Raw genomic sequence first — 21,547 nt, 5'->3', positions numbered from 1 at the left:
ATAGTATAACACAGAAACAGGAACTTTTCTGCAATTTAATTGTTTATCTATTACTTAACTACTTTCGTATAGTATGAATGGCTATGGGGGAGATTTTTATCAATAGGAAAAGTTGTAAAAACTAATGAAAATACAGTCAAAAGTTCAAAATCTGTGCACTCATTCACATTTCACAATCAGAGTGGTGTCTTTGCTGGGCTGGGCCTGGTTTAGCTCATACCTTCATACACTTCTGAATTTGTTCTGGGCTATTAATAAATTTATTGATTAATAAATTGACCAAACAGAAATTCTGGAGGGAAACCCATATGCTGCCTTATTTACACATCTATATATGCATATTGTCAAAGTTTAGATTACCTTTTCTTTATTTGCATAATGCATATTGCAGACCAACTTACTAGGAATGTCTAGAACTTTCCATTTAATTTCCTGATTTTCATTTGTGGATTGCAAACAGAATATGCCATCCAAAGTATTTGGTGATAGAGAGAGACTTGTAGTGAAGCAAACTGAATTTTGACTATGCTCTGTGGCCATTGGCCAAACTTAAATTCTCACAGAAATCATAAGCTTCCCTATAACACATTAATATGTGTATGCCAAAGACACAGTGTGTTGATGAGAGCTTGTGGTGGTTTAGCAAGAGGTTGTAAAAACCCATTCATCCCATAACACTTGGAATAGGCTGCACTATACTACTTACATGTAAAAATAATTAAAGTCAGACTTGTGTAAGACAAACGACTAGAATACTTTGGTCCGATCTGAGCGGTAATGGCTTTACTTACCAGAGGAGGGCAATGTATCGCACTTTCTAGGGATCAGTTACATAATCGAAATGTTTTCAGCTGGTAGCAGACGTTACTAGAAGCTGAATACTCATGTACCTCAGTGTAAACTGATGAAAGAGAGAAGCCAAATTTCTCGGTGTTCCACTATTCTGTTTGAGTAAGACAGTGAGTCAGTCCTTTTTTTTTATGAAATGGAAGAATGATAATAATAGCAATGTTTCTGGAACTTAGTGCCAGAACGTAGTTTTTACATTTCTTACTTTGGTGCTTTGATTACAGAAGTGACCATGAGTTTCAGTCTTGGTTTTCTGTTTCAGAACTTTGTCTTTGCCTTGACTATGGAAGATTTTATTGCACAGAGAGATCCCCCCCCCCCCTTTTTTTATTTACTAATAATATTTATTTTTGTTTACTCTGTTTATACTCAATTGAAAGCTTTTTCACCATAAGTTTTCTTATTATTACATAGAATTTTTATTTGTATTCATTCAAAATAAATCTAATTTATTTATTACTTTGGTGGTCCATAAAAGTTGTAAAAAAACACTGATTTTTACCAACAAAAAATATTAAATAACAACGAGTTATTTTAAGTCGATGTGTTTATTATTTACATTAATCGCGTTTTACACGCGCATACGCTTCTGTTTTTCTGCTTGACTCTATAATTCACTGTACGCATGGCTGCGACCGCAACGGTCCAACGCATGCGCTCTCGCTGACATCCGGGGCCAGGACAAGGATGAACGGCGATTTCCAAGATGGCGGCGGAGGGAGGAGGGAAGGAGATGAACGAAATTAAAACTCAGTTCACCACACGAGAAGGTGTCTACAAGCTCCTCACTCACTCTGAATACAGCCGCCCGAACAGGGTGCCTTTCAACTCGCAGGGCTCCAATCCCGTCAAGGTCTCCTTCGTCAATGTAAACGACCAGTCCGGCAACGGCGACAGGATCTGTTTCAATGTGGGCCGGGAACTCTACTTTTATATCTACAAAGGCGTGAGAAAGGTAAACAGTACTGAGCGAGGAGGCAAAGTAACCGCTGTTCGGGAGCAGTCCGTTAATTTGACATATTTAAATGCGTTGCAAACCAGCTGTCAGCTCTCTCGGCTTCTGTTATTTAAGTGCGCAGATTATCAAGAGAAGGCCATGTAGCAAACCTAGCTAAGTTAGAGACTGATTAGCATTCTTAGCTAACATCGCCACAGCTGTTGTTGTTGCTTCGATTAGATTTGTGCGCCCTCCAAGGTTCGCTAGTTAATTCGGCGAAAAGCTGTGACATGAAATTACCCAGTGAACTGTGCTATACGAGAAAAGGCTTCTCCTGTTCTGTCATGTTATGTGGTGTTTGTTTATCCTCGTTTCTGTACGTGGAAAGTGCACCTCTACACTGTCGGTGGCAATACAGACAGGAAACAACTTTGTTGTTCCTTTTAAAGAAGCCACTGACTGCATGTAAGCTTTAGACTTTGTAAGCTGTGGGCATGGAAGTGAACAGTGTTGTTTTTCGTGGTGTAATGATGTGTGCACGCTACTGTCAGGACTGGGTTGTGATGCAATGTGATCCACTGTTTAGGTTGCGTGCAGTGGTGATGTCATTGCAGCAAGACACGATGGTGACTGTGACAGCGGTGATCATGCTGGTGATGTGCTTGACCCGTAAGCCGGGTGTAGCGGCCAAGCATCCTAATAAGGACTCACTATTTTGTTCGTGTTTTGGTTTTCCACGAAAACTCTAACATTGCATATTGACATTAATGTTAGAGCTGTTCTTCTGTCGTGTTTAACAAAAGTAAAGTGCAAAGAGGAACACTTATTTTGGATAATTCTAAGTTAATATGGTGTACTACTTGGCAAAAGGCAACCTTTGGGTTTGAAAAGTTATGAAGTCTGTTATTTGACAGCAAGTTAAGCCACAGAATTGTGTGTTTCGTTTTACAGTTTTTGAACCCTGAGGCTAGTGTTTGACGTTTCCTTTTGATTAAAAAAAAAAATCCTCAGATTGACTGAGCAACCTTAAAACTGCAATGTCAAAACATTTAACAACACTGCTGTCTATGGAAAGGAGATCCTAGAGAAAATTTTAGAATAGTGATAAAAATGCTGACACGTTTACTACTTAATCAAAACTGCAGGGAGTAAATATGAGCCATTATAACTGTTTGCCAGTAAACAGCAATGTTAACCTGTTGATGCAACAAAATTGAACCAGAGTAAATGCTGCATTAGCTTTAGGGACTTAGCATTTGTATTCAGGTTCATTTTCCTGATGTAGGGACGTCTCGCGTGGTTCTTAACATCAGCAATTCTCAAAAGTTCCGCATCGAGTTTTGGAATCCCAGAGCACGGACTGAACTAGTGCAGCCACACACACACACACACACACACACACACTCAGCTATCTTAGCTCTCTTAGTGAGGACCTTCATTGACATAATGGTTTCCCTAGCCCTTTACCCTAACCCCAACCATTAAAAATGAATGCCTAACTCTAACTCTAACCCTTACCCTAAACCTAACCGTAGCCTAATTGTAACCCTGACACTAAAACCACATTTTGACCCTCAAAAAGGCCATCAAACTTGTGAGGACCGGTGTGTGTGTCCTCACAAGTGACTGTTGGTTCTCACAAGTATAGTAGAATGCAGATTTCGGTCCTCACAAAGATATAGATACACATAGATGGATAACACACACATTACAAGGTGAAGGCCTGACTATCTGGATTATTTGGGGGTTAAATGTCTTGTTCAAAGACCCAGTGATGTGCATAAAGAAGGAGCTAATGGTCAAACCACTAACCTTACAATCAATGGGATAGCCACTTAACATCTCAAAGTTTTTCAGCCATATACAGGACAGTGGGTAAAAGAAATTGAAGCACAACAACACATTTTGCACAGTTTCAGATTAGTGACAGATAGATCAAAATCACCATTTTGTCTGTTGACAAAAGTGAGTAAAACATTTGTCACCTGAAACCCTAACCAGGGTATGTCAGGATGACAAGTCACAGTGAGTTGTTGTACATAAAGTTTATTGTTCAAGGATTAAACACATCCACTGCAAACAGCTGGGATCAAGCAAGTTTTGTTTGAAGTATTTATTTCTGTTTAAACTTTATCTTAGCAGCTGAACATCCCTGGAAATATGTCTTCTGTCTCTAACCCAGGTGGAATATGAAGCATCCTTGTATAAATGATTTATGACAGTCTAGCCACAGCATCACCGTAGCAGTTGTATTGTCGGGCAGCCATAGATGCTTATTTTATCTCATTTTATTTTGAGCTGCCTCTTTGACAACACTGATACCTTTAGAAGCGTTGTAACTCCTAACCTTTCTCTCTGACTTGTTTTATGCCCCAAAATAGACCTGAAGAAAGTGATAGACATGAAGCTGTCACAAATGTTAGATTTGCATTAGTCAGGCTTTGTTGCTCTTTCTTTCTATTTTGGAATAATGACTTTTTGCATGTAACAACATATCAGAGTTTCTTTAATTTATTTTTAGTCATGTCAATGTGTTTGTAATTGCAGGCTGCTGATCTTAGTAAGCCCATAGACAAGAGGATATACAAAGGAACGCAGCCTACGTGCCATGACTTCAACCCCCTCACAGCTACAGCAGAAAGTGTCTCTCTGCTGGTGGGCTTCTCAGCTGGCCAGGTGCAGCTCATAGACCCAATAAAGAAGGAAACCAGCAAACTCTTCAATGAGGAGGTGGGTAGCAGTTATCATTGTTTTGAAGACAACTTGCCTCTCTTGAGCCTTGTACTATGAAGAAGGATTTGAGGCTTAGTAATGTAACTTTGGGTTTAACCCTGGATTTTCAGTGTTCCAAATGTGGTCCACTACTTACCAGGGTACATTGCCAACATAATTTGTACCGTAGACCTAATCTGCTCTACAGGTTATGTTTGATGTAAGAGATAAACAGGTATGTTCAGTTTTCTGGAATGAAGCATCACCATTCCTGGATGATCCTTGTGATCCAAGTGGGTAGATAGTTAAAGGTTGTAAAAATAAATAAATAAAAAAATTGTTTTTCTCTGATGAGCATTAGTAATAAATATAAATTCTTCCTTTTGTCCAAGCTGTCTGTGAGTCATTTTAAAACTTTTATTGTACTTTGAATAGACTAAACTTTATTAATATTGGTCAAAGGAGCTTGCAAAGAAAAGCGTCTGGACTTCTTTAAGTTACTTGAAGACGTTTCACCTCTCATCCGAGAAGCTTCTTCAGTTCTGAAGAACTGAAGAAGCTTCTCGGTAACTTTTAAGTTACTTCTTTAAGTAACTTAAAGAAGTCCAGACGCTTTTCTTTGCAAGCTCCTTTGACTACGATGACCTGGATGACTGAGAACCTTCACAGATTTATTAATATTGCTTTTTCAGTCTAGCTGGCCAAAGAAGATGAAGCTCACACATAATCAAGCAGCATCATGAATGCATCAAAACAAAGGAACTTTATTTTTGGTTTATGAAGAGTTTCCCCTCTCATCGAAGAGGTTTTGTAAAATTCTAAAACAACTCACGGAGAATCTCAATGACTTAATCTCTAGTGGGGGTTGTCCTGAGGTCTTGTGAGCCACTGTTAATTATGTGAGTCGTCACATGAGCCAAGGTGTGAAACAAGGCTTTGGTCATTATTGTAATCAGGGCCAAGGTGTGAATCCTCTATGAGTCTTTGCCTCACTTTATCATAATATGAGGTATTCGGTGTTGTCCTGTCCTTTTCCTGTTGAGGTGGCTCTGTTATGTTGTGTAATGCATTTGTGGAGTGGGTGTTTGGTTCCTCCCATGTAAAAATTTGAACACTGCTTACTGAATTACACTGTGTTGTTTAGCTTATGTTAGAGTATTTTAGCCTTGGGATGAGCCAGTTTTTGTCTTGAGGGTTTTCCATGGTGAAACGTGTACTAGGGTGTTAATGGTTGAAGAACATTTCTTGGAACTTATCTAAAAAACTTGCCACATACTGGACAGCAGTGTATTTCCCTTTGTTGTTCTCTCTCCCTGGTGGATGTCTGAGGTTTGTTCTGGTGCATTTATTCTCATATTAATAAGGTGTCTCCAAAAGTTGATTCTGTTCATCTGGACGTAGCGTTTTCAGTGGGAGAAACGTTTCATTACTCATGAAAGTAACTTCTTTAGTCTCAGCTGACTGCAGGTTTCCCCAATCTTATAAACAGTACATTTGCATAATGACTGAACCGACCTCCCAGCCCATTGTTCCTTCAGTGGGTTGGTTTCAGTCATTATGCAGGCTTCTGCTTTATAGGTTTTCTATTTAGACACAGGTGTCATCTGCCCATCTGATCTCTGAAGGTGATCAGACAGTGTTACTTTCCACTTCCTCTATGCAAAAATTGGTTACACTGGGGAAGCCATGGCGCATATATGCTTTAGTCTGTAGCAACCTTCATATTTGAATTATATGGTGGCTCATTTTCACAAACCACAAAAGATACCAGTTGCCTTCTTCTCAAGCAGTCCAGACTCTCATGACCTGGACATTCTCTGACTGAGATAACTACATAGACATATTTAGATGACTCTTTTTTTACTGTACTTTTGTCTCAAACACACAAACTCTCTGGTGTAATAGCTTTAGCCCTGATATGCGTGTGTGTGCTCGTGCGCGAGTGTGTGTTCATGCACGTGTTAGTTTAATTTTTAAGCCTCTATTATGTCTTTAAACTCTATTTTTATAATACAATAGTGTATATCACTCTGCTTCCCTTAGTCTTACCCCATTTCTGATTGGTCATATTCTTTCATATGAACATCCTCATAGCTAGATCGAGAAACCTGACTTAGCATGTTGTTAATCACCTTTGTGTGACCCCTTAGCTTGACTGCTGATTTTGGGGTAAGTGGTGACAAATAGAAAAAAGGTGTCATGGATATGATGAACTTTCCTTGTACAGGCTCCCAATAATATGTTTATCAGAATCAGAATACTTTATTAATCCTTAAAGAAATTATGTTTATGTTTGATCTAGTCCACTAGCTGACCCGTCTCCTTGTTTTTTGCTTTGTTTTTCCTTTTTTCTATTCTTCTCTTTCCAGAGACTTATCGACAAGTCGAGAGTAACGTGTGTGCGATGGGTTCCTGGTTCAGAGAGCCTGTTTCTTGTGGCTCACTCCAGTGGCAGCATGTACTTGTACAATGTGGAAAACACCTGTGGCACCACAGCACCTCACTACCAGCTCCTTAAGCAGGGTGAAAATTATGCTGTGCATACCTGCAAGAGCAAATCGGCTCGTAACCCGTTGCTGCGGTGGACAGTGGGCGAAGGGGCGCTCAATGAGTTCGCTTTCTCCCCAGATGGAAAGTTTCTAGCTTGTGCGAGCCAGGATGGCTTCCTGCGGGTTTTTGGCTTTGATGCCGCAGAGCTACACGGAACGATGAAGAGCTACTTCGGTGGCTTACTGTGCGTGTGCTGGAGCCCCGATGGACGGTATATTGTGGCAGGAGGGGAGGACGACCTGGTGACGGTTTGGTCATTTTTGGACTGTAGAGTCATTGCACGAGGGCATGGCCACAAGTCATGGGTGAGCGTGGTGGCATTTGACCACTGTACCACCAGTGTTGAGGATGGCGACTTGCCTGCAGAGTTTAGTGGCAGCGACGAGGACTTTCACGAGCAGAATCACTTCGGTGCAGGCAGAGACAGAGCAAACAGTTCTCATTCTCGGCTTTCTAAGAGAAACTCTACGGACAGTAGGCCGGTTAGTGTGACCTACAGATTTGGCTCAGTGGGACAAGACACCCAGCTGTGCTTGTGGGACCTCACAGAGGACATTCTCTTTCCTCACCTCCCTTTGTCCCGCACTCGAACACACACTAATGTTATGAGTGCCACAAGCCCTCCAGCAACAGGACAAACTCCTTCTACTCTGTCCACGACCACCAGTTCCGGTGGCACCAACAGTAAAGACAATTTGAGCAATAGTAGCACTAGCGGCAACCCAACTAACTCCCTCCCCGGCACCTTGCCTCGGTCCAATAGCTTGCCTCACTCCTCAAATCCAGCGGGGGGCAGCACCCCCAACAGTAACACAGGCAGCAGCAACAGCAGCAGCAGCACCACCACCGCCACAACCAAGGCCAACAGCATCATTGACAGCGCTTTCATCGCCACCAGCGTCAGCAAGTTTGCAACACTGTCGTTACACGACTCGCGGAAGGAGCGCCACGAGAAGGACCACAAGAGAAACCACAGCATGGGTCACATCAGCAGCAAGAGCAGCGACAAGCTAAACCAGCTCAGCTCGTCAAAGATGGCGAAAGCTGACGCCGCTAAGACTTTAGGCACTACTCTGTGCCCACGCATGGAGGAGGTGCCGCTGCTGGAACCGCTGGTGTGCAAAAAGATAGCTCACGAAAGACTCACTGTGTTAATCTTCCTGGAGGACTGTCTGGTAACAGCCTGTCAGGAGGGTTTCGTTTGCACCTGGGCTAGGCCTGGGAAAGTGGTGAGTGACGGGCCTCATGAGAATACTCTCTTGTGACACTTTAAAGTTATGTTTTTTGTTGTTGTTGTTGTTTTTTTGTTTTTGAGTAATTCTTGCATTCAGAAGCAGTTGGGTTTGGGTTTGAGTTCACATCTCATATATATCTATATCTATCTATCTCTATATATATATCTATACATATATTTATATATTATAAACCTGCATCAGTTTTGATTATAAATAGGACAGTTTGTTTAAAAAAAAGAAGAAAGAGCAAACCTCACGGCCTCACTGTTCTACCTCTCGTGTTACATTTGAGTAAAAACCTTTATTATCAATGTGTGTTATCTGTCTCTCCACAGGGATTGCTATCATCTCAAAACAACCCAGCCAATTCCCCCAGTGGAACAGTAGTATAGTCGATGCTGGTGCTGCTAATAACAGCTCCACGCAACAGAGACGTGGGGACGACCACGGCCGAGGCCCTGCAGCGCTTCTTCACACACAGTCACACATCACATGACCTCGAGTGTTTCCTTTCATTCTCATCACTACAAGCACCCAGATGCTCTCTTTGTGTTACTGTTCATGTTAAGAATTTTGGCCAAGGCCAGAGTTAGAAACTTGACCCCCTTTGTTTCGTGTGTGTGTGTGCGCGCGCGCCTGTGTGGGGGAGGTGGAGTGGGTTTAAAGGGTGCTATTGGAAGTTAGAGGGCAAGTTTTAAATCATCCAGGAGGCTTATGGGAAGGTTTGACTGGCTTCATTATTGCATCTATGCTCATATCAGAACGTGTCTAGTCTAACAATAACAAACTAATCCCCCAATCTCTTGTGCCTGTAAATCTTCAAAGACTAGACACGGTGTAAGCATTTGTGATGATGCCTCAACCTGACCTTTTTGTGTGCGTTTAATTAAATCCCTTTTTTTTTAAGAAAAAAAGAAAGAGAAAAAATAAATGTAATATATTCACAGATAAAGGGAATAAGATGAGGGACTGTTTTGGAGCGACAGCAGCATATCCCCAAAGCGAAGTCTCTTATTTTTCACCTCCTGGGTGATTCCTTGTGCAGTCACGGTTGTCAAACACCTGCCCAAGAGAGACTGCCTTTTACTTCCTTTTGAAATGTTTTTAAGTCCGAGTTGTCAAACTCAGGAGTTTATTTGCACAGTTTTGTTCTTCTTTCATTTTTTTCCTTCCCTTGTATATTTTGAACTCATGAGGGTGGAACAAGTTTTTCAAAACGCTTTGAAAGCACTTGGGGAAACGGCTTGTTATTGTTCTGTCTCAACGCTGGATGCTGCAATCATAGTTTTTTATATGAAAAAAAAAATTGTTTGCACTTAATAGTTAGAGGAGTATGGCTTTACATTTTGGAGTGTGTAAGGACTCCTTGACAAGGTTGTTATATAAATAGAATTTAAAAAAACAAAAACTTTGTATCTATTGAGCATTTATTTTAATATTGTTTCGGATGAAATGGGCTCTGTAATATATGTAAATATTGTACATCAGTGATTTATGAGTGAAATGATCATATTACATTAATTGAAAATCCTCATTTCAGAAAATAGTGATATTTCTAATACAGAAAATCTATACCTAATATTAAAACAAATCTTGAATATGCAGGTGAAAATGTTTCTTTTCTGTTGTACATAGAGAAATTTCAGGTGTATTTTTATTAATGAAACGTTTGGTATAGGAAATGTCTATCCTTTTGTCTAACAGGTAGTGCTGAATGCTAGCTAGCCTGTCGCTGCAGATTCCTTTTACTACGTAGACAGGTAGGCGCAGAGGCAGTGGTCTATAATTCAGCCATCACTTCGAGCTCAGGTAAACCACAGGAAGACCAACGCTGGCATAGTTCCCCTCACCCATAGGCAGCAGTCCCATCCGTCATAATACTTGTGAAACTCACTTTAACAAATAAGACTGACAACCTTGTTCTGCACACAGGACTGAAATCTGTGACTTCTGTTATATTGCCAGTAACTGATGCTGAACTTGTGAACAAACTTGACACTGTGTTGAATTACCAGCTGACGTGTGTCAGCACTCGGTGGCGGGGGTAGGTGCTTGAGGTGAGGGGTGCTTTTTCAGGCACCCACATAGAACTAAGGATTTTAACAGTGGGAGCCTTTTCCTCCATGTGACGCCTATTAAAACAGCTTTGACAGACTACCTGTTCTGTTTGTGTTCACTGTTTATTTACACATGAAACCACGCGTTCATGCAACACTTATTAGTTGGACATGCACCTCCATGCTTTCTTCTGCCTGGATAAGCGGTCAGGCTCAATACAATGTGAATTTCTTACATTGTTAACCTTTACTTTTATCGCATGGGGAAAGAAGTATTACATTTTTTTCACTTCATAATGAAGGACAAGCACAACTAATGATTTCCCATGATGGCTTGGTTCCAGGGCAGGGTTCTAGGGCAAACTCATTTGACATTGTGAACCACATACTGCCCACTTTGATCTAAAGCAACCTGGATAAGTAAAATTCCCTTTTCTTTCGATTTAATTGCAGAGATATCTTATGAGCTTTGCAATTGTAACAACATCTCAGTTTTTCAACATGACAAAGAAATCCTGCTGCGGTAAATGAATGAAATCTGGCTTAAATAGTGAGAAATAAATGTGTAAGATAGCAGGAAAACTTCTGGTTGCTCATCACACAGACTGTCCTGTCATTGCAAAACAAAGCTTTTGTTTATTCACTGCAAATGTCCCTTTTTGTGGACCAATTCTAAAAAAAACCAAATAAAGAAACATTTCTGAAATAATTTGTGAGAAAATAGGAAGATTTCTGTTATTTAAATGTTAATGAATTACTCTGGTGTAGCATGAACGAATGAACAGCCATGGGGGAGGTTTTTATTAGCAGAAGAAGCTGTGAAACTTATGAAAACACAGTTAAAAGTCAAAAATTGATGCCCTCCTTCACATTTTCCAAAACCATCCAGTGCACCGAATTTACCGTGTCAATTCTGGCCCCCGGGCCTTAAGTTTGACACACCTTATCTAGAAGATTTCTAAAATTTCCTTTTACTTCATTTTGAGAATTACCACCATGACTACTGAAGTATTAGTATTGCAGCTAACCAGCAGGTGGCAGTCTTGTTCAGGCAAATGAGAGCTTTTGGAATGTTTTTTCCATAACAATCACTTGATCAAACGGGGAAATTGCTGTCTATGTGATATGTAGCCTATATCCTGTTGTCTCCCCCTTGGTCTCCCATCACAAATGTATTGCTTCCACTTCATATATATTTTATATTCAAAGAGCGGAATAAAACTGCTTCTCCATAATTTATGAGCTACATTTAGGAGAAACACAAGCACTCATAGCCATTAAACCGGCAGCCGGTGGCATCGCTGTTATGTGAGGGGGGAAAAAAAAGGTGTGATCAGCAGGATAGACTGGCACAATCATCCCGTCAGGCTGTCACTAAAACAGCTCTGACTGCATTACTGATCTCTTCTGGGCTGGCAACATCAAGCTTGAGCAAGTGTCAATCAGAATTAGTGAGATATTTAGATTTAAAAAACAAAACCCCCACTGATTGTAATATATGTGCTATTATTGTGCTTTCTGTGCTGTTTACAAACCCTATCACCTTTGAATGGCAATCAAACTACAGTAGCGTCGAGCACAGGCTTGAAAAGAGCTGCATCTATCTTACACCTTCGGGGAAATGGGCCCTCTTTGATAGGTATTCAATAGCTTGAAAACGAATCCCACTGCACAATCCCTCTTTGACCATCTTTTCGCACTGATGCAATTCCCTCGTCTGCATGTCTCCATATATTGACCCAGAGTTTTGTTTACCTGCAATGTGTGCAACGTCTATGAATGATTAATATTGCCTCTCGGGGGCTAGAAGCCCAGACTGAGCAACATTTCATGTGATGCAGAAACTTGACATCTTAAGATACTGTGAGGAGGGAGGGGAAAAAATTAATTCATGCCTTTATGTCAGTGATAGATTTGAACGTACACGTCTAGTCAAGTTGGGGAAAGGATCATATTGATCTAGTTTCATTTTCAAGCTCCGCAGGGATGTTTATTTAACCCGCTGCTAAGACCTGTGGTTAGTTTAGACATTAAAGAATGAGTTATATTACAAAGTCGGGATAAGAGGGTGACAAATTAAATGCAACATGGAATACAAAGTTGCTTCATTAGGATGGCTGTATTGACAATTGGCCTGGATTCTAGAGTGGATAAGCAGTTTTTTCCTCTGTGCCTTTTCAACTGCAATTTAGATAACTGTGTATCAGGAATTTTTAGGAGGGGGGGAGGTATGGATAATGGTCGGTTGTGGGCTGTACAGACCTTAAATCCAACACACAACAGTTTCTAACGCTCCGATGTCAGCTAACCATTAGTCACCACGTATCAAGAACAATGTGCCACTTCTTCTATTCTCAGTTCTATTCTAAGCCATGCTTCCCTTGTGGTACAGGCCCAATTATTGAGTATGCACCATGGGAACAGCTGTACAATTTGCCAGTTGCATGACCTCAGAGAAGCAGCAGCAGTATGACTGCATGTCTTCACACTGCATTATGAATTGAAGTTTACTAATAAGAAATTAACAGGAACTGCTTACACTGCAGAGATTGCATTGCTTTGTTTTTGTACTGAAGAAGAACATTTGAGAGGCTTTGTGTCAATCTAAATAGAAAAATTCCCACTAAGGAAACAACTTCCTCTACATACATTAAAGTGTTTCATCTTTAATTCATGTGGTGCTTTATGCTGAGAGTTGTGTCACTGAAAGGCCACCGGCAGAGTCTACCAGAGGAGGCCTTAAATGTTAACTGTTTGAAGAGTTCAGTCACTGATAACTTATTCCAGATTTTGAAAAGTATGCAGAACTGATTGTTGAACACTGCCAGGAGGATGGTTGAGGGATGGAGTGATGGAAAGGGAGTAGAGGATCAATGCAGCCAGAGAAGCCAGTGAGCTCGGGCCTCAGCGGAAACTATCAATACTGAGCTGTGGCCTAAGCACTTAAAATGTAAATGCATCTTCAAGAGGAACAACAGAAAACAGAAAGTAGTGTCAGAGCCTTGGGAGCTCTCCAGGTGCATCCTGTTTATTTCTCTGTGAGAATCTCTGCAGATACAGTAGCACAACGTTATACTACATTGGGTAGGGGCAGTGATGCATTGCAACAAAACAATGGCCTGCAGTTTTATTTAGCTGCAGTGCATCACCACACTTCTGTCAAATATAACACGATGAAAACTGTAGCTCTGCGCGCCCCCGTTACTGAAAGCACTGATGGAATTGAATTCCGAACTGCTGCAGTTACTTTAATATCGAGTCTTCTGCTGTTCTCTAATAACCTGTTGAAGCTAAATGGAAAATTATTTAAATAGAATGAGGTGTCTCAGCGGATCTACTTTGATCTCAGCAAATTTGTGAGATATAAATACCTTCAAACTAATTATGTGAGCACAGCGGGACCTCTGAGTCCATCGTTTCGCCAAACTCGTGACTGCACCAGTGAGCACTTGCCCGCTCTTCCCAATTTACCACCTACTGAGATACAGATGGGTGACAAATTACGGGAACACCTGAATGCATAAGTGCTATAGTGAGGGGATGCTGTAGCTCAGTTATCCTGCAAGGGTCACCGGTCAACTTAAGAGGAAGAGATCCCTACTCATCAATAAAACGTTGTTCTGAGCAGTCACCTTTATTCCACAAACATTTCCACCCTGACGAGCAGAAATTAAGTGGACAAAAGCACAGGATGTGAGAAGTTAAGGTTTCTTCAGAGTATTTAGGGTTTGACAAAAAAATTTTGACTGGAGAGATAACGGTGGGCAGTCACCAGGCTTCAACTCAAATTCCTAAGCCAGATTTCGGACATTTTTAAGCTGTTAATTTGGACCCAGTTCTGCCTTGTCGCCTTTTGTAGGCCAGATTTTCATAGGTTTGAACTTATCATTTCTTAGTATGTACTATAAGATGTTGGGATCATTTCCTTGGATGGAAAATTAGGGCGGATAGAATCCGTGGGCTGCCTTTCAGTCCGATCACTGGTATATTTCTTGTGATAGCTCCTTCCATACCCACTGACACCAGTTTTTGGCACTAGCAACAGACGTTTATGAGTTAGAAACTGGCCATTGATCCGTGGAAAAGGAGCCCAGGTTAGTGCTGGTCCTAGTTTTGCTTTGGTGCATTTTGTAAACGGACCTATAAGCTGCGTAGGAAAAATTTGTGGTTCTTTCTGTCATAAGAAACTCACGGCAACCTTTAGGCAATGTTCTGACCTTTTTTCCAGTATATGTGTGCAGACTGAGCAATGGCAACAGGTCAGTGGAAACCAGTGGCTTAAGTTATGTTGACATTACCTTTAATTTGTTTCCCATCAGTATGTTTTTAGACTTTGAATATCAAATGATGCATATAATAATCTTAAAATCTTCTTATAGAAAACACAGCAATATATATTGTTTAGTATATCAATGATACAAAACATTGCAGACTTGTTAGGAATTACTTAAATAATTCAATGTAAAGACATATTTGTGTTAAAGAAGCCAAAAATCCAACATTCGTCTTTATTTGGAACAAGCCAATAAAACAGGCAATATTAAGAATAGTTCATAAAGATTTACTTTTTCTTTATATAGGATGCAAAAGAGACAATAATATATAATAGTAGCAATTAAGGTCACTGTAATCGAACATAGCTCTTGCAGAGTTCATGATCCCTGATGTCTCCCCAGCCCCCATTTTTCACATGTGGGGCCACTCCTCCTGCCCCGTTGGCTGGCAATCTCTTTGTGATCAGGAGGTTTTTTGGGAACAGCTGGTTCCCACTGCTCTGTAGGATGTTTTCTATCTTGGTTTTCTGGTTAATGGGCATGCAAGAAGCCTTCTTGTGGTGCATGCCGCAGTCTCCGGCATGGAAAATCCGTGGTGCCTCGCTTACCATTACCTTCCAGTAGGAGGGCAGGCATGACACAGTCAAGTGTTGTAAAGACCAATCCCAGTTGTAGTCATCGTAAGTGCAAAAGGTGTCGGTGCATTGGATGAGTTTCTGGTACGTCTCTCTACTCAGAGCCATCCCCATGTTGTGCTCGGTGGACTTCCAGGCTTTCACCTCCACTTTATTTGCTTTGCTGGAGTAGCCGATGTGGCTGTAGCTCCCCAGTGAGAGGATATCGCAGTCTGTGCACTGCTCCCTTTTCAGAGCAGTCATTTGCTTTAAGAGATGGATAAAGTCCGGAGACAAGTAGTGGTCCTCTTCGATCAGGAGAACGAGACCCTTATGGTCTTTGAGAACTCGAACTCTGTCCCATACAAAGTGAAGCTTCCACCACCAGTGGTGCTTGGTCTGGGAAAACTTGGCCTCCCGGTAGTGTCCAAACGAGTCAGGGTACTCTGCGTTAATGCAACCCAGTTTTAAGGCGTCTTTTTTGGGGATGTCTCTGGGGCAGTCCCTGGGGTCATTTCCAGGGAACTCCTGTGGGTACAGCTGGATGCTGAAGGGGAAGAAGATCTGGAGGACTTGGCAGAAGTCAACAGAGGCAACCACTTTGTTAATCTCAGGGGACCAGTAGTCATGGCTGAATATCAGCAGTATGCTATCCACACCTCTGGTCTTTCGTAAACTGTCTACCAATAGCTTTAGATAGTCTGGTCGGTTATGGACCTGAACTACTACAACCAAATCATCCTTCTTTCGAGTCGTCTTAAATTTCTCTTCATTTCTTATCGTCTGATCAAAGTTTAGCTGGAAGACAATGCCACGGTAGACTAAAGTGGTATTATCCACATCTGGCTTGGATATTTTGGGTTTGTCCTTTTCTTTTTCTTGGTGTGTGTCATTTGCTTGTATAACAGGTGCTGGGACAGGTGCCCGACTGACCGCTGGCGTTGCTTGTTCCTGGTTATGACTGTTGACGCTATTACTGCTGCTGCTGCTGATAATGTTGCTCCTCCGCACCGCCTCCACTTCCCTGGGTAACGATCCACTGTCGTTCTTCTTCTGCCTTCCACTGCTCCAGAAAGCCAGGCCACATATGACAACCACCAGAGTCAGTAACACCACCTTCCTCTTGTAGATTCGGAATCTCATGATAGAGGGTTATCCTCTAAATCCTCTAAAGGGAGAGAAGTTGATAATCGGGACTCAAGATGCAGCTGTATGGGGGGCTTACGCTTTGCACTGAGAACAGGAGCGATTTAAAAAGAAAGTGCTATGAGGCTAAGTGTTGGCAAAATTAACTGTTGTTGTAAACATGGATCCCACTGGAATGTCACTGGTGCTGAATGAATATTCCATAAGGCATGACGGTTTCTGAGAGGCAGCAGAGTGGCAGTGTGCGTGCACCACCTGAATGAAAAATAAACCAGAAAATAAAATTAAGTGCATTGTGACAGGTGGGGATTAGGCAATGTTGCGAAAATCTTGACAGAAATTTGTTTCCACAGTATATAAAGCACATTGCCATGCTGCACCATGGAAAAAGAGATCAACTGATGTTTAAGCATACACTGTTGCACATTACGCAAGACCAAACTCGGTGCAGTAATCAACACTCATTAGCTTTTGCCATCCCACACACATAAGGTAGGTCACTTGGTAACAGCTGAACCACCTACAAGACAAATGCGCAAAACTAATATGCTGATAACTGTAGGAAACAGCATCAATCTCTGTAAATGGCTAATAATCAGACCTGCAGTTTAAGCTACTATGTCAATCGGTTTGAACTTCTTCTATTCAAACATACTACTATGAAAGTTTTAGGTACTTCATGCAGAACACTGACCAGTCTATCTGTTAAAGTGCTGCAGCTGAGTTTTGACGTGCACATAAAAGAAAAGCATAGTGCTGTATTGTTAGTGATACTTGAATGGCTTTACCTGGCTGTGAACCAAAAATATCTTGTTTTTTTCTCTTGTTTTTCCAACTTTACTGCCAGAACCCACTAACTATGGAGTGATTTCACTCTCAGCTCTGACATCTGACTTCCAAACCAAATGTAAAGCAATACTCACACAATAATGTTATCAGGGTAGGAGACGCCAGGAAAAAATTCCTGTTTAGGAACTATTCCCTAGGAGCGTCTCATTCTATAATCACAATGGACAAATTTAACATACACATCGCATAACAACAGAGCTGAATTTTTTTCTTATATTTACAAGTAAAATGATCACTCAGGAGAAAGTTAAATGCAACAGAGTCTATCCTACTTGAAAATGTTGTACTTAACGGTACAGAGACAGTTGTTTATCATATAGCTTTGAGATCAGTTTAGTTAGAATTAATCAGATTCGATTATTAGACAGGGGCTACAATCAAGGAAGACAAAATTCAAATGAAAAAGAAGCAGATTTTACAAAGTGCCTTAGACAAGCTACCTGCCAAGTGCCACCAAAAACTGTCAACATAACTGCTGCTGTTTTCCAGGCAGAACATTGACCATATCAAATACAGATTTCTGTATATTTACTGTACTTTGCATTGAGCTAATACCTGAAAGCACCTCCAGTTTACTTATCTTCCCTTATCTGCAGAGTACAGTTAACATATCCAATAAAATGCATTTTGTCTGATGACAATATAAAAGTATATATTATGGTTTCACAGACATTCAATAAATGATAATCACCGAGCTTTATCAGAAATATACATGCAACTGGCTGCCAGCCAGCCCCTACGAAGAGTATCACAAACACCATTGTGATTTCATCCAATCCTCACCCTTACCCCATACTTCATCTTCGCTTATATCGTTAATGTTGGTTAAAGCTCAATGCTTCTAATTTGCCCTCCATTTATTTTCCTACTTAACTGCATTATCAATATTGATCGCTCATTTCTGCTGAGCAAACCTCCATACTTTATTCGTTATTAAATTAGTGGTCTCTCAGGCTGACTACCTGACCATTTATTCTGTTTTCTGGCTGCCCGAAAACTCTACTTAATGGTAGCATCCAGTCCAGACTGCAGTGTGTCACCGACACTGCCTGAGAAAGGTATCTGATACCTACTAGAGTCTGTGATAACAGAAGTAAACACATTCCCTGTAGCTGCCCCACACAGACATATACATTAAAGTAAGCCCCAAATGCTATTATCAATTGTGCACAGAAATGTATTAATATGTGATGTGTACTTTAAGGAAAGCAGCTAAATGCAGGAGTAAAACGATACAGCTCTCTAACCCACATTCTTCAAATTATTGCAATTTGCATGCCCACATTCGGCTTTTCCGTGCTAAATGCTTTCCACACGCATCCTGCCAAATCAACTCAAATATTTGGTTTACAGCTTAAAGTATTTCCCATTTTAATCCACTTAATTTCTTTTATCGTGACCTAAACCGGTTTATACTAGCAGTACAAGCGCCTATCATGTAAATGTGCAGTTTTGTCTTGGAGCCTACAGCACAAACCCCATCAGTTTTTTCTGTCCTAAATTGGCCGCCGTTGGACAACACCGAGCCAGCGGCGGCTTCAATCGATTTTTTTAAACCACGAGATACAGTTTTTATCATTTCGTCGACTGACACAAAACCCACAGAAAGCAGCCGAAAACAACGGCGGGCGCCTCGGCTTCGCTCTTTTATGACAGCCAGCATCACGGAAATGCTAATAGCAAGTTAGCAACGGCGTCAGCTAGCAACTTGCAAGTAACCCGCCCGGACCGAACCACCGTCAACACCGTGTCGAACCACAACAACCACGCTCACAGTAGTTTACCTAAAACCGCAGAATCCGTGCGGAGCTTTCACTGTGAAGAGTCAGTACGGTGGCTTCCCATTCTCCTCCATACCGTTCTGCAAAATGCACGGCAAACGCAACTGTCGACTAGCTGTGTGAAAACACTGCCTGTCGCTGTCCCACAATGCAACGGGCCAGCGGGGGGCACCAGAGATACCCGAAATATCTTGAATCCCCGCTGCTGCTCCTGCTGCTGCGGATACTCTGCTCTCTAAACTGACCTTATGATGAGGTTTGAGTGCCTAGGAAAAGTTATTGGGCCTGTTTGAATTACCGGTGTCATCCCAAAATGTGATTGACCCCCCAAAAGTAATTTCCCATGTTTTTATGTGTGATTTGCTTTTTTTTTATGTCTAAAATCTGTGCTTGTTGGGGGGTAAATAGTCTGTGGTAAACAAGATTTACGAAGGGGTTATATATAAAATAAAGAAATTACTTGTTTTTTGTTTCTTTGTTTATTACCTTGCATTATTATACCTACATTATATTCAAACCAGTCATTTTTGGCTTTATAGACTTTATAAAAAAATTGAATGTAAGTGTCATTTTTTACCTGGATGAATAAAGGCTATATCAAAGTTGTTGTTTTTTTTTTAATTCACAGACTAGAATGATCTTTCTAGCTTTAAATGACTTGATATAATTTACAATTAAGTTCAGTTGAATTAAATTCAATGTATTTAGTACCAAATCTTAACAACAGTGTCCTCAGGGCACTTTATATTGTAAAGTCCCTACAATAATAGAGAGAGAATTCCAGCACTCAGATGATGAACAAGCACTTGGCAACAGTGGAAAGGAAAAACTCTTTTAGCAGGAGGAAACCTCTGGTAGGACCAGGGAGAGGCTGCCATCTGACACAACTGGCTGGGGTTGAGGGGAGGGAGACCAAAAGGCGCACTGTGAAAGAGGGTCCGAGTTTAATAATCACTACTAATAATAGCTATGTTTGACGGATTGCAGGCCAACAACTCAGCTACAACATTTTAAATGCTGGCAATTATTTGTTGGCAAATAACAGAAATCACTTTTTGACACAACACTGGGATTTCTTGATTATTTATACAATGTGTTGCAAATCTACACAGACTGCCTTAATTGCTTCTTTTTTGTTTTTGTTTTTTTCTTCTTCACTGATCACTCGCAGTGCAGACCCAAAAAAGGGAAGTGTTGAATTTTGTTAACTCGTGGAACCTATTTCAGCAATACAAACCTCCGCCAGATGCTCCATGTAGCTCCATGTAAGATGTGTACAACACAGAAGAGGAATTTTGGATCAATCCTCCCTACAAACTGTTCCCACAATAGATCTTGATTGAACATCCCTCTTCGAGTCATCCCACAGCATCTCAATTGGTTTAAGGTGAACATATCCTGACTTTGCCATTCAAAAAACAGTTTCTTATTTCCCAGCTATTCTGCTAAAGAATTACCTGTGCACTTTGGGCCTTTGTGTAGCTATTGTCCCATCACCTAACCTCTCCCAAGATAGGTCATGGACAGCTACCATAATAATCTCTTGTTAAATTTTCCTGACAGACTTATGCATTGTTCCCTCAGTGAGGACATGGGGTTTTAGTACTAAGATGCAGTGCATTTTCCTTATAAACCTGCTTGTTTCCTTCTTCTTCAGTAGTTCAGTGTTTGTCTCCTTTATTGAGAATAAAAGATGATGCCAAAGATGTTATGAAACAGCAGGGGATCTTCTGCAAATTTGAAACATACTATTAAAAATACAAAAAAAAAAAAAAAGATTCTTTGCCCTGATAAAAATGACACAATAATTCTGAGTAAAATGCAACTGAAATATATAAAATCAAAGGCTGAATTATTCAAAGAATGAATCATGCAAGCTCAATGTACCAATCAATGTTTTAATTTAAAGCTGACGTTGTACCGATGTCACGAAATTACTTGGAAGATTTACATATAATTAAATTATTTAAAGTTTGTATTTGCAGTATATTTCTTTCTTTGTTTCCTTTTTTGGAATATACAATAACTATGTATCTGTTTGTGAGTAGCTTTTTGAGAAACTGGAGCTAAATACATTATTTGTTTAGTCTGATTGCGTTTGGTTATAATCTTAAATGAAGATTAAACCGCATTTTGTGGGTAATCAATGAACAATTTCAGGCATTTGTGGTTTGCATGATTTTTTATTGCAGTACATTTGTACATGTCATGAGTTAATTTGAAGGATTATGTGTGCAACCAGATGCTCACGCTAAACAGAAAGAGCAAGCACTTTGCTGTTTTAAGTGCTTATGGTCAACAGACAATTGTTTCTGAGATGAAGACTGAATAGTTTAATATAACATGGTTTTATTTAAATGAAGGGCTTAGAGCTGTAAGAGGGTTAAATGATGTCGCGGTTACCCATTGGGCTGTGAGATTTATTAATTCAAATTGATTATTTTTGGCGATGTACAAAAAAAATAGTATTTCAAATTTAGTTTAGATTTGATGCAAACAGCCGCTAGGAGGCGGTACACAACAACCCGAAGCCGGAAATAGAG

At 40.7% G+C, this 21,547-nt stretch overlaps 2 protein-coding genes across 2 annotated transcripts; one reads left to right on the top strand and one right to left on the bottom strand.

The window, feature by feature from the left end:
- Positions 1-1,499: 1,499 nt before the first annotated feature.
- wdr20b (WD repeat domain 20b) lies at positions 1,500-10,440 on the top strand. Its single transcript, XM_085133652.1, has 4 exons — positions 1,500-1,804; positions 4,334-4,516; positions 6,868-8,277; positions 8,619-10,440. The coding sequence occupies exons 1-4, from the start codon at positions 1,556-1,558 to the stop codon at positions 8,673-8,675; spliced, it is 1,899 nt and encodes a 632-aa protein (XP_084989778.1). The 5' UTR covers positions 1,500-1,555; the 3' UTR covers positions 8,676-10,440.
- Positions 10,441-13,329: 2,889 nt separating this feature from the next.
- Positions 13,330-19,182, bottom strand: mgat2 (alpha-1,6-mannosyl-glycoprotein 2-beta-N-acetylglucosaminyltransferase). Its single transcript, XM_085133659.1, has 2 exons — positions 19,008-19,182; positions 13,330-16,629 (listed from the first exon to the last, which is right to left on the bottom strand). The coding sequence occupies exon 2, from the start codon at positions 16,369-16,371 to the stop codon at positions 14,962-14,964; it is 1,410 nt and encodes a 469-aa protein (XP_084989785.1). The 5' UTR covers positions 16,372-16,629; positions 19,008-19,182; the 3' UTR covers positions 13,330-14,961.
- Positions 19,183-21,547: the final 2,365 nt, after the last annotated feature.

Source organism: Neolamprologus multifasciatus, chromosome 15 (assembly GCF_963576455.1).
Source record: "Neolamprologus multifasciatus chromosome 15, fNeoMul1.2, whole genome shotgun sequence".
NCBI classification, from domain to species: domain Eukaryota; kingdom Metazoa; phylum Chordata; class Actinopteri; order Cichliformes; family Cichlidae; genus Neolamprologus; species Neolamprologus multifasciatus.
Note: the sequence above shows the minus strand (reverse complement) of the source record. Positions and strands in the feature narration are given on the sequence as shown.

What these genes read in the sequence shown, in the direction of transcription:
- wdr20b (XM_085133652.1), top strand. Translation starts at nt 1,556, where the DNA reads ATGGCGGCGGAGGGAGGAGGGAAGGAGATGAACGAAATTAAAACTCAG. An exon ending in TCTACAAAGGCGTGAGAAAG is followed by an intron (nt 1,805 to 4,333) that starts GTAAACAGTACT and finishes TTGTAATTGCAG; the next exon opens with GCTGCTGATCTTAGTAAGCC. An exon ending in GCAAACTCTTCAATGAGGAG is followed by an intron (nt 4,517 to 6,867) that starts GTGGGTAGCAGT and finishes TTCTCTTTCCAG; the next exon opens with AGACTTATCGACAAGTCGAG.
- mgat2 (XM_085133659.1), bottom strand. Translation starts at nt 16,371, where the DNA reads ATGAGATTCCGAATCTACAAGAGGAAGGTGGTGTTACTGACTCTGGTG.